The sequence below is a fragment of the Chelonoidis abingdonii genome, chromosome 4 (assembly GCF_003597395.2).
Source record: "Chelonoidis abingdonii isolate Lonesome George chromosome 4, CheloAbing_2.0, whole genome shotgun sequence".
Classification (NCBI taxonomy): domain Eukaryota; kingdom Metazoa; phylum Chordata; order Testudines; family Testudinidae; genus Chelonoidis; species Chelonoidis abingdonii.
Window position 1 is genome coordinate 142,266,432 of NC_133772.1, and position 13,472 is coordinate 142,279,903.

The 13,472-nt window shown below is 42.9% G+C and overlaps 1 protein-coding gene across 1 annotated transcript in view; it reads left to right on the forward strand.

Moving 5' to 3' along the window:
- Positions 1 to 13,472, forward strand: part of FANCM (FA complementation group M) — a 178,589-nt gene that overhangs the window by 101,897 nt on the left and 63,220 nt on the right. Inside the window, 4 exon segments of the mRNA XM_075065865.1 lie at positions 6,415 to 6,546; positions 7,064 to 7,162; positions 10,540 to 10,724; positions 12,409 to 12,615. Coding sequence (XP_074921966.1) covers positions 6,415 to 6,546; positions 7,064 to 7,162; positions 10,540 to 10,724; positions 12,409 to 12,615 — 623 coding nt within the window.

The window sequence follows — 13,472 nt, forward strand, 5'->3', positions numbered from 1 at the left end:
TCAGTGCCTCACCATTTATTGGCTGTGAAAGTGACCAAGACTTATTATCTGGTGCCAGTGCCCTGACCTTGAAACCATCCAAAACCATTAGTGTCCAGAGACACTTAGGTTCCAAACATTGGCATCAATGCTTTGTTTCTGAAGCGAGTTCATAAAGAGCTTTCCTGGAGTGTTCTCCACTGTCATCAGATCAGCCAGTGCTGCATCACTACTGGCATGCTTTTTTCTATTCATGTCTAATGAACTGCTCATTGAAACCCCTGAGTTTCTAAGGTGCTATACTTTAATAAATTAAAAAGAAAAGTTGGCAGCCATTACAGGGACCTTGCTGCCTGGGCACCAAATCCCTCTGTTCCAATTGGAGTGAGTCTTCAGGTACGTTTTCTCCAGTGCTCTAGCCCTGGAATCTATTCTTCTGCAGTGCCATTAAGACTTTCATCCTATTTTAGATACTTACATATTACTGTAGTATCTGAGCATATCACAATCTTTCATATATTTTTTCTCACAACTCACCTGTGAGGTAGGGAAGTTCTGTAGGTCCCATTTTACAGATGGGACCTGAGGCACAGAGAAGATAAATGACTTGCCCACGGTCATACAAGAAGGGACTTGAACCTAGGTCTCTCAAGTCATAGGCTAGTGCTCTAACTTCTGGAACATTCTTCCTCAACCTGTCTTCCATCTGAGCACAGCAGGCAGTCTATATCAGGCACAGGTGCCTCAGAAGAGTTCTTGCTGTTTAAACTTTCCTGAGCCTGCACACTCAAGTACTGACAGTGCCCAGTGGAAAGCACTTAACTTGTGAAGTTCTCATTCTCAGCTGTGATTAAGGAATTGTTCCTAGGCAACACAGTAGCTGAAAATTACAGCCTATAAATCAACACTGGCATTTATATCGCCTCTTTTCACAGAACAGTCTCCAGCCCTGTTACATCAGTACAACTAACCTCAGGTCTCCAGGAGATGCTTTGCTTTAAATGGCACCTTTAAAAAATAAAAATTAAAGAAAACGTGGCTATTCTGACCTGCTCTCTCTCAGATGTCAGAGCATTTTTTCATTCGTTTCCGCATCTGGACCTTGGCCCACAGACAGGCACCTTAACAGTGTAACTGAGTGATACCACACTCAGGCTACATCTGTGGTCTTCACAATACTGATTTATAAAACCTTTACTACTTCTTGACCCTACTTACAACTGAGCCACTTAAATCTCAGATCATTCAGGATGAAAAAGGTGAAGGTAACACATGCATATAAGGGAATTCCCTTCTCACCTCCCTTACCATCTCTAAAGGAATATTTCCAGATAGTGGACTGGGATATTTATCTTGCCACCTGCCCCCACCTTTTCAAGATTTGTGGATCTGGTCCCAGATGAAAGCTTTCTCTTTGGCCAAATAGTCATGTGGTGTAGGATGGAGAGCTATGTCTAGGCAGATACTTTGAGAGATTTTTCATACAGTGACACAGATGTCTGTCTTCGATCTTGTTCAGGTACTATGTAGTACAAGGAGAGTAGTCCTGACTAGGCAAGGAGACCACTCATTGTCTCCAGTTCTGATACATGGTCAAACTAGACCTGATGTCCTTGACAGAAGCCCTTTCTCTTGGGCTGGAACCAGGAATTCCTCTGTGTATTCTCTTTGATCCTATTGGCTTAGGAGATCTGTCTGCAGATCAGTTGGCATGGAGCCAAGATGTTGTTAGTAATCGTTACCAGGGTTTGTCTTTGAATATGAGATGTTTTCTCAATTCACTGGATCTTTGTTTTCAAACTGAGTAAGAAAATCTGTTAGAGCCTGAGTCTCCTGTGGTTGACACACTTTGACTTCTGGATTGTTCAGATGTTCTCCAAAAGTTTAGTGGATCCTATCAAAAAGCAGAAATGTTGGGCCAAACAAACCTCTTGCTTTTAACATTGCCATCACTTATGTTTTGAACATTCAGAACTATTTTGAGTTCATTTAGGCGACATGGGCTGTGATTTCAGTTTTTACCCTCGCAATCTAGGGGCAACAGCCCTTGCTCACCTTACTACGACATATATTATGGATGGTTTGATCCAAAGCTCTTAAGGTTGCTTGAGGTAATTGCTTTGCTTTGATGGCTACACCAAAGGAAACTTGATTTGCTCCTAGCAACACATGTGGTTGTGCTGTGGGCATCATGATGTGGATATAGCTGTCTTGGGATATTTCCTTTGCTTCATGTATCTCTTTTTCTGCTTTTGGGATTGGAGTCTTGTTTCACAAAGCTCTTGGGACCTCTGGTTTGTCAGTGTCATCTGTACCATTCAGCAGATATCTGTGAAGAAGGCATTCCTCATAGTCATAATAGGGTACGTCTACACTGCACGATTATTTCGAATTAGCTTAAACCGATATTACAAAACAGATCTAATAAAATCGGTTTAGCGCGTCCACAGTGGGATCCCGAAATCGATTGTTTGCGTCCATGGTCCAAAGCTACCATCGATTTCCAGTGGAGTGCGGTGCACTGTGGGTAGCTGTTCCCTTCACGTTCTTTCCCAGTAGTCCCACTATCCGTTTGGTAGGCACGTTTGCCTGATGGGGCAGAAAAACATTTTCCCAGGGTGGTGCTGACCGGTACATTCCTCACCTCCTCTACCTCTGTGAGGCAGGCAGACAACCCTTTGGCGCCTTTTTCGCGAGTGCATTGAGCAAACGCTTATAGCCACAGCAATCTTTCCTTTATTTTTCATAGTGTGAGAGGGGATATAGAACTGAGGAAGCTGTTCCCTTGAACTCACGCCAAGACACTGATTGTTTTGAACCCTACAGACATTGGGAGCTCAGCCAGAATGCAAATAATGTTTCACAGTAGGCTGCTGTGGACTTGTGGGATAGCTGTGAGTTCCTCCAGTACCCCCTCCCTCCCTTTTCTGAGCATCCATTGAGTCTCTGGGTCCCGTTACGCTTGTCACGCCGCGCGTGTATCCTGGAGTTTTTTATCTCAACGCTTGGCATTTCGTGTTCTGTAATGGAGCTGGATTACAACAGATTTGTCTCCCCATACAGCGATCAGACCTAGTATCTCCCGTACGGTCTATGCTGGAGCTCTTTTTTCATTTCAGACTGCATCGCCAGCCGTGCTGATCAGAGCTCCACGCTGGGCAAGCAGGAAATGTAATTCAAAAGTTCGCGGGCTTTTCCTGTTTACCTGCCCGCTGCATTCGAGTTCAGATTTGTGTCCAGAGCGCTCAGTGGCTCATCTTCCTCGGGGCGCGCAGAGGCTAAGTAGTGATTTCTGTCACAGACGAACCCTAATCCGAGTTATCGCTATCGAATTACGCGCTACTCCTCTCGTTTGGAGGAGTTCCGAAAGTGCGGAGATTTCACCGTCCATACCGTATGTTCATCAGGTATATAGCCCCTACGCACGTACATAGAGTGTGCGCGAGGTACATTTAGTCTCGGTTTACCTTGATAACGTATCTCAGTCGATCATTTATGGCCATTTATAAAGATCCGGCAATTAGAAAAGTGTCAGCAAGTGATAGACCCTCGGCTCCATTTCCTTTCATGTTGCTCCCGTCCACTCTCCCTAGGTTATGCATAGGTATCGGTCCCAGATGCAAAGCTCCCTAGAATTGTAGAGGATATGAGAAATGTGATTTGGTTCAGTGTCCTCGATGCCATTCTTCAGTTTAAGCACTCTGATTTCCATTCTTTAAAAGCAGCAGAATCCTGTGTCACCTTATAGACTAACAGAGGTTTTGGAGCATGGGCTTTCGTGGGTGCATGCATCTGACGAAGTGGGTATTCACCCACGAAAGCTCATGCTCCAAAACCTCTGTTAGTCTATAAGGTGCCACAGGATTCTCTGTTGCTTTTACAGATCCAGACTAACACGGCTACCCCTCTGATACTGTTTCAATCTTGTACAGGCCACTAACCTGTCTGTATTTTCCAAGTCTCATTTATGCCCTTGTTATGACTTGCCCATGTACAATTACCTGACTATATCAAAAGATATTAACTAATCTGAACCCAGCACCCATATTACAGGTCTTCTTACTAGTTTTGTTTTTTTTAATAGAAATTGAAAAACTGTTACTTGACAAACTGTATGTTCTGAAAGCAAAAAAAAATTGTTGTCCTTCACTGAGGTCTGATTTGGGAGAGCAAGATTGTGGGCACTTCTAATACTCTCTTGATCTGTCATCCAAAGGTGATGTTCATTTTTAAGTTCTTGTTCACCTGGAACTGCTCATCCCATTTTCTGAGAGGTACTGCTCACTAATCTCCCACAAATGGGACAATGCAGAGCCACTTGAAAAGAGATTTACCAGTAACTATTCTTCAAGCATGTCGCCTCTGCATATGCCCACTCCTCACCAACTCTCCTCCACTTCTTTTGAGTCTCAAGTCAATAATTCCAAAATTTGGCAATGAACTGAGGGCTGGTTGGAACCTTGGTCAAAATGGCTCTCAAGATGATTGTGCAGTTCCATGCCAGAAGATGCCAGCCACAGAAGTCTGAGTGTGCAGCGGTGTCACTCTCAAGCAATAACAGTTATTGGCGAGTAACCTCACCCACTCTTTCTCTGTGGCTAGATGGAAAGGAATGTTTTTTCATAAACTTTCTTTTGTAACATAGGGCCATGGTATGGAAAAAGCTGAGAACCACTTATCTAGAAAGGGAGCAGGAACAAACAGATGCATGGAGTAAGATACACTATATGTTTTAACCACTTAGAGTATGTCTATGCTGTGTTGTAAACCCTGGTCTGTGGGACCTGCACTTGTGGAGTTGGTATTTCCAAGCCCATGCTTGAGTGTCCACATTGCATTGTAAACCTGTGTCTACAGTTGTGGGACCCGGGTCTCTCAACCATGCTAGCATGTCCATACTGCACTATACAGACCTTCTGACTTGAGTTTGTGGCTTGAACTGCATGCACGCTGCAAAATGACAGGGCTTGGACCCAGATCACAGTGGGACTAGGGCTTGGATCCCTCTACACGTTCCCCGGATGGATCCAAGGAACCAGGTCCAGAGTGCTTGCTGACCCAAGTCAGAAAGATTTGTGTATGGGTGGTAGGGGGGTTGGGCTCACATCTGAGTATGCCCCTGGATTTCCAATACCCTTATTAATTTAGAAAGAAACTAATATGAATCTGCCCAGGTCTACACTATACACTTACTTCAGAATAACTACATCAGTCTAGGGCGTGAACAATGTTGTTACACCTATCTTAACTCTCTGTGTAGACAGCTCTATGTCAGCAGGAGAGCTTCTCCCACTAATAAAGCTACTGCTTCTTGCAGATGTGTGGAGTTGTTAAGCCGATAGGAGCTCCGTCCTGTTGAGTTACAGCATCTTCACCAGAGGTGCTACAGTGGCGCAGCTGCAACAGTGCAACTGTGCTGATGCAAGTTTGTAGAGTAGACCAAGCATCTTGATTCTTACCATTTTATTGCTCAAGTCTTGATGAATTGATGAATCTTGCATTCATGATACCATTAGCACTTCTGGATGGTTGAATGCAAGCTACAAACTTACTAAATGAGTTATTGGTGACTGCTATTACTGCTGTCTGAGAGTGAAGTTTGATACCAATTAAAAAAAAAGAAAACTTACAGAATGCCTCAGATCATAGAAACGATTAGCAAATAGTAATGTGTATGCTAGTGTTTTTACAATGGACTGCTTTCATTTATGCTTACTTTGACTTTTTTATAGTACTGTTGTATTAGTAGATGCATGCACTGGAGTATGCATTCATTGTTTTTAATAAATAAAGAGAGTTCTTCAGTTGCACTGCTCCCTTAAGCGCTTTCTACAATGGGAAGTTGATTTACAGACAACATCCTCAGTAACAACAGGCTCCCTTGAACCAGTGCTGGCAATAGTTCAGCTGTTAGGGTAACCAGGACAAACCTTTTTTCTCCACCATTACAGAAACATTCAAGAAGACTTATAACACTGTCCTGCTTACACTAGTAGCTCAGCTGTTTTCAGCTATGGGTCCCTAGTGCAGAAAGCATCTTCAACAGCTGGCCAGTTTCCTAATATAAACTGGATGCTATTAAAGAGACAAGGTGAGTGAGGTATGTCTTTTGTTGGACCAACTTCTGTTGGTGAAAAAGACAAGCTTAAGACTTCTTTAATAATAATTTTTAATTTGCCTGAACAGGATATAGACTTCTGTTATGTGCATTTAATCCTCATATGTACACACTAACACTCTCTGAAATAATATTGACTCCTAATTACATAAACCTTTCCATAATAACTTTAGCTTCTTCAGAAAATTCTATTTGTATTTTAGTTAAGGAAATGTGGAATTGATTCTAAATTAAATTCAAGTTATATGTAGCAAAACACCAAATCTTTAAGATTACTCAGGAGATTGAATATTAAACCATTTTATCTTTTTATAAAGGCTTGACTCGTGCCAGGAATGAACTTAGCCGGAATGAAGACTTCATGAAATTGTATCGGCAACTTGAAACCATGTTTTCAGACACGTCTGTGACTTCAGCAAATGGAAATCTTCTTTACAACAATAGAACAGGTCAGTGTTTACCTTTGAAGTCAGCATATTTGCTTCCTGGCTTTTTTCTAAAAGAGCATTTTCTCTCTTTCCTAATGCCTTTTAAGGTTAAGGTAGCACAAAACTGGATAGTAGTTACATTGCAGCTTTTACGTGTTCTATTTAAGCAATTTCATCTGCCTTCCAATTACAGTTTTGTAGGACTGAAGCAGTGTAGTTCAGTTAGAATTAACTATAAATTATTATTATAATCTCTTAACTAGCCTTGTGCAATACTTGTTTAATTTGACCACAACAAAAGTAATGTGCAGGTCTTGAAAAACTGGGTTTAGCAAATATGCGTTTCAGTATTGAGTTTCCTGAGGTTCATGTGTTAGATAGTTATTGTAATTAGACTGGAAATGTTGAGAATTGATGCTTGTCAAACTTGGAAGAGAGAAGTAGAATAAGAAAACAATGTTCGCAGAACCTCGTATATACTTACTCCAGATAAAGACACACAGGTATATTTTTAAAAATGACCTTATTTGATTTACAGGACCTACAAATAAAAATAAAATCATCTACAGTCATCCAAAGTTAAAGAAATTAGAAGAAGTCATACTAGAACACTTCAAATCCTGGAAGGGATGTACAGGTAAATGTTAGTCTCCAAAATGTAATCTAATCACACTATCTGGGTATGAATCCATAATATTCTTCTTTAATTGTTTCATTCATATAAACTGAAATGTCCCTAGCCTCATTTTGCCAGAAGCTGGGAATGAGCGACAGGAGGTGGATCACTTGATGATTACCTGTTCTGTTCATTCCCTCTGAAGTACCTGGCATTGGCCCTCTGTCGGAAGGCAGGATACTGGGCTAGATGGACCATTGGTCTGACCCAGTATGGATGCTCTTACGTTTTGATTCTTTAATTGATTGAAACTCTTGCATATTTTGCTAGGTATTTTATCCACTTGAAAAAATATCCCTGTGATGAGGCAGCTGCCCCTCACTAGCATAAAAAGGGTTAAAAGCAGCCCTAGGTAGGCTGTGCCAGAGGCAACAAATCAGAGGTGAGCTGAAAGGAGTAGCCAGTCAGGGCCAATCAGGCCCATATAAAAAGAGAGCTGCAAGGCGGAGGAAGGCAGTTCTCTGCTGGGAGCCCAGGGAGGAAGGACTGTGTCCGTGAAGGGCCAAAAGAACTGCCAGCACCCTGGACAGAGCAGTGCTGAAAATGGGGGCTGAGGAAGACAGAGGGTATGTCTACACTACGGGATTATTCTGATTTTACAGAAACCGGTTTTGTAAAACAGATTGTATAAAGTCGAGTGCACGGGGCCACACTAAGCACATTAATTCAGTGGTGTGCGTCCATGGGTCCAGGCTAGCATCGATTTCGTGAGTGTTTGCAGTTGTGAGTAGCTATCCATAGTTCCTGCAGTCTCCTCCGCCATTAGATTCTGGGTTGAGACCCCAAGTGCGTATGGTACAAAAACATTGTTCGGGTGATTCTGAGAGTAATGTCGTCACTCATTCCTTCCTCCGTGAAAGAGCGGCAGACAATCTTTCGCGCCCTTTTCTTGGATTACCCTGGCAGACACCATAGGCACGGCAACCATGGAGCCCGTTCAGCTTTTTTTTACTGTCACCGTATGTCTACTGGATGTGCTAACAGAGCAGTACTGCAGCGCTACACAGCAGCATTCATTGCCTTTGCAAGATAACAGAGACGGTTATCAGTTGTCTGTCCCGTCTGCCATTGCCATTGTAAATTGGCGATGAGATGACGGTTATCAGTCCGTTCTGTTACCGTCTGCTGCTGTCATGGGTGCCCCTGGCTGAGGTTAGCCGGGGGCACCAAAGACAAAAATGGGAATGACTCCCCGAGTCAAATCCTTTCTTTATGGTATCTAAAAAAGTCAGTCCTGCCTGGAATATGGTGCAAGTGTAGTAGAGAACCAGTGTACCGAGAGCACAGCCGCTCCATGTCAGATTCTGCAGAAATGATTGAGCTGCATGCCATTCTAGGGGATGCCCCTGCAAACCCCACCCGTTGCTTCCCTCCTCCCCCAACCCTCCTGGGCCACTATTGCAGTGTCCCCCATTTGTGTGATGAAGTAATAAAGAATGCAGGAATAAGAACACTGACTTTTTAGTGAGATAAAATGAGGGGGAGGCAGCCTCCAGCTGTATGATAGTCCAGGCGAGACATTAAGCGGTGGAGAGGGAGAGGAGCCCAGCATCCTGCTGCTATGATAGTCCAGGCAGTACAGAATATTTTCTTTACACAGTGAAGGGCAGGGGCGATGGAGCTCAGCCCCCAGTTGCTATGAGTGAAGACGGTTACCAGCCGTTCTGTACCCACTACGTGGGAATGACTAGGAGTCATTCCTATTTTTACCTAGGCACCCCTGGCCAAACCTCACTGAGGCGCCAGGACACTCACAGGCTGAAGATGATGATGGATAGCAGTCATATTGTAACCGCTGCCACCGGGAGGGGAGAGGAGAGGATACTGCTGTTCACTGCTGCAGCACCGCGTCTACCAGCAGCATGCAGTAGACATAGAGTGACTTGTGAAAAGTCAAGAAACAATTTTTTTCCTTTTTCTTTCACGAGGAGGGAGGGGTATTAATGGTAGTACCCTGAACCACCCCGGACATATGTTGAACCCTACAGGCATTGGGAGCGTCAGCCAAGAATGCAAATGCTTTTCAGAGACTGCGGGGACTGTGGGATAGCTGGAGTCCTCAGTCCCCCCTCCCTCGTCCATGAGCGTCCATTTGATTCTTGGCTTCGTTACGCGTCACGGCAGCACTGTGCTGTGGACTCTGTATCCATAGCCTGGAGAGTTTTTTTCAAAGTGCTTTGGCATTTCGTCTTCGTGTAACGGAGCTCTGATAGTAACAGATTTGTCTCCCCATAAGCAGTCAGATCCAGTATCTCCCGTACTGTCCATGCTGGAGCTCTTTTTGATTTGGGACTGCTATCGCAACCCGAGCTGATAGAGCTGCGCACTGGGCAAACAGGAATGAAATTCAAAAGGTTCACGGGGCTTTTCCTGTCTACCTGGCCACTGCATCCGAGTTCAGATCGCTTTCCAGAGCGGTCACAGTGATGCACTATGAGATACCACCCAGAGGCCAATACCGTCGATTTGCGGCCACACTAACCCTAATCCGATATGGCAATAATGATTTCAGCACTACTCCTCTCGTCGGGGAGGAGTACAGAAACTGGTTTAAAGAGCCCTTTATATCAATATAAAGGACCTCGTTGTGTGGTCGGGTGCAGGGTTAAATCGGTTTAACGCTGCTAAATTCGGTTTAAAAGCGTAGTGTAGGCCAGGCCTAAGATATTTATCCTGATTTATAACTTAAACCCCATGTTTCTCTCTACCATGCTGTGCACTAGCCTTTCCTGAGTACAGTGTATTTTTATTGCTAGTAAGTCATCCTTACTTCACCTGTCCCTCCTGACTTTTGTTATCTCTTTTGTTTGGTCATTATATATTTGGGTCTGAAATTAGATGGCAGATTCTTTGTTGCACAACTATGTCTTAATTTTATTTTGAGGCATCTACTGAGTGCACTTTTGGGCTTTATGAAGCAATACATTATAAAAAATTGTGACTTGGGGACAAGATATTCTCAATGCAAGGCCCTCTGTTGGATCAGATTCCAGAGCAGAGCCAGTGTTAGTTCTGCCTGGTATGTTCCAGAGATTGACTGTATCCTTTCTGTAGTTAATGAGGAGAGTTTTCTTTTTTAATAAGTAGGGAAATTTGTAATTGTCATTTTTCTTAACATTATGTTAATTTGGATGGCTTTGTGCTCCTAGCACAAATGGGATGGGCACGTTGTGTAAATCAAAAAAATGAAATGGAATCCATTTGGGCACAATCTTATCCTTATGGAAGTGATGGGAGTTACGCATGCCCAAAGAAGGGGTGATCTGGCCCTGTGTTTTTTATTTATTGTATATATAAAATCCTTTTCTAGCTCATAGACTTATTTTTGTCTTAAACAGATGAAAGCATATCTGAAAGCAAACCCAGTGATACCAGAGTTATGATCTTCTCCTCGTTTCGAGACAGCGTCCAAGAAATTGCTGAAATGCTTTCCCAGCACCATCCAATTGTCAGAGTAATGACCTTCGTTGGCCACTCCACAGGAAAGAGCATGAAGGGCTTTACACAAAAAGAGCAGCTTGAGGTAAAGATGTAATCAGTCTTGTTTGAGAAGATGGATGTAGGGAATGTGATGTGCTAATATATATTGTATAGAAATGACTATGTAGTTTCAAGTTCCATTAGTAAATTGCTGTACTAAGTAAACAACTGTGATCTCTAGACCTTTTGATGCCAACTGGAAAGGGTCCAAGGGGTGCATAGGATTTTACAGGGATCCTCTGGATTAGATACAAGCATAACAGTTCACCAAAGGGTGGCATGTGTGGTCTCTACTGAAATCCAAGGGTCCACTGGTCATCATAATCATTGTGAAATGTAGGCATGCATAATATTTCAGGAGTTATTTATCTATACTAAAAACTATGTTCTTAAGGCCTGGGAGCTGAGGCAAGTCACAAGAAGTGACAGACCTCACACATGTTCTTTTCAGGCAGAAGGTAACAGATGCTTTTCCCTCTATTTGACGGTAAGTATTGTGTGTCTCACAATGAATGCCTATTTGCATAATCAGTGGAGTGGTATCCTGTTTATGACTAGGACCAAAGGACTAGTCTGTTATATAGGGTTGCAAAGAAACACACAGGATCCTTCACTGAGGAGACAAGCTAACAATATGTTTTATGAAAGGAGGGTAACAGCCAGCGTGGCTATAAAACACTGAAAGGAGTTTGGGTGAGCAATAGTCTATAGCACATGAGAGTAGTTAATTAAGTTTAGGCTCTAGAATGCATGTTATGATTTTATTTTATATGTAACAATTTGTTTCCATAGCTATTACTTAAATCTCTGTGCTACGTTAAATAAACTTATACTTGACTTCTCTATAAACCTATCTAAGTTCTGTGTGTTAAGTGAAGCGGTGACTTGAGGTGAAACTGGTAAGCAGGGATGTACTGTGCTTTGAAAGTAGCAAATCTGTGAATACTACGGATGTCTAGTGGATCAGGAGCTGGACACTCCAGGGAGATGCTTGGAGCTAACCTGTATAGAGAGAGTGGGGCCTGCGTAGGCCTAGATGAGGGAATCCTTGTGTTGCCCATGGCCAGTGGGGCTGGGGAGCTGACTCCCCTGCATACACAGACATGGCGTCCTTAGGCTAAAGTCAGATGATAGTGAGGTGCCTCTCAGCTCTGGGAAGCATGACATCCACTTGCAAAGTATTTTTCTTTCAGATCATCTGACCAAAAAGAAATGTATAAAAGAGAAAATATTTGCATTTAGTAATTTTGTTGTGTGATTTCTTGTAATAAAAAATATGCAATATTTGAAAAGAATGGAAATGTGCGTGGAATGAATTGAGCACAGTGCTTTTTTCCCTAGGTTTTTTGGAATTCTAAAAGTTAAGATTTTAGGCTATGTCTTGACTTAGTGGAGTAGCAGACATATATATTTGTAAAATCAAGCAACTGATTAGTAGGAGTAGATTGGTCTTATGTATGTGGTAGTTTGACGCTGGATAAGGTGTGAAATGTCTTGATTTTGTATTTAAGGGTAGAATAATATTAACAAATGCTGTGTGTGTCAGTATTATCAGTCAGCAGTTTAAAATGAAATACTTAACTGTTTTGGAAAGAGGTAGATTGTGCTTCTACAATTTTTAAACAAGCCGAAAAATTTTTAATCACAAGGCTGGAATATAAAAAGATGGTGAGAATTGATTTGGACAGTAGAGGAGATTTAAGATATGTGTTTTAATCCATTTTTAGGTGGTAAAATGCTTTCGTGAAGGTGGCTATAATACACTGGTCTCTACATGTGTAGGAGAAGAAGGTTTAGATATTGGAGAAGTTGACCTCATAATCTGTTTTGATGCTCAGAAAAGTCCAATTCGTCTTGTGCAGCGAATGGGTCGAACTGGGCGCAAGCGGAAAGGCAGAATTGTTGTCATACTTGCAGAAGGACGGGAACAACGGGTGAGTTAAGAAATCTCTCATATTTTCTAACTTTTCAGTCTCATCACTTAGTCTCACAAAACAATTACATATAGATTAATTAAAATCCTGGGGAGCTTGATGATGGTGGTGAACTCTTTGCATTAATAGTTCAAATGTCCCATTCTGGATTTGCAAATACACTTTAATAGTCCTCCTTTTGTATAGCCACATTCCAGAAGTGTTGGAAATGTGGAACTTTAGTACTTCAAGCTTTCATCTGTGTTTGGGATTTTTTTCAGTCTTAAGTCTTTCAAAGCCTTTGAGGCAGGTAAGTAATTATACCTATTATACAGATGGGTAAACTGAAGCATATAAGGTTGTGACTTGCTCAGGGTCACAAAATAATTAGTGTCAGAGCTGGCATTAGAGTGGGGGCTTGGAGCTCCATGGTCCCCCTCCACTGGTGGCTCCAAGCTGCCGGGGTCCCCTGCTGCTCTCAGCAACGGCAAAGCACAGCAGGGGTCCTCTGCCATTCACGGCGGTGGCAAGGCGCAGCAGCAGTCTTCTGGCACTCGCGGCGGCGGGGAGCGCAGTAGGAGTACCTCACAGCTCCCTGCCTCCGCAGGCAGCATGGGACCCTGCTGCTCCCATCCGGCGGTGCCTAAAATCACAGAGGTCTTTGGAAGTCATGGACTCTGTGTCCTTCATGACTAAATAGTAGCCTTAGTGATAAGCACCTTGGAACAGCAGTGCTGAGTGTGAGGTGAGGTCTGAGGAGACTTACGTAAATGGAAATCTCCTGTGACTGTTAAAGAGCTGAGCATACCATCTCAGCTTAACATTCTCACTCAATACTATTCCAGTCCAAGATGTGATGTCTGTATCTGTCTTAGAGT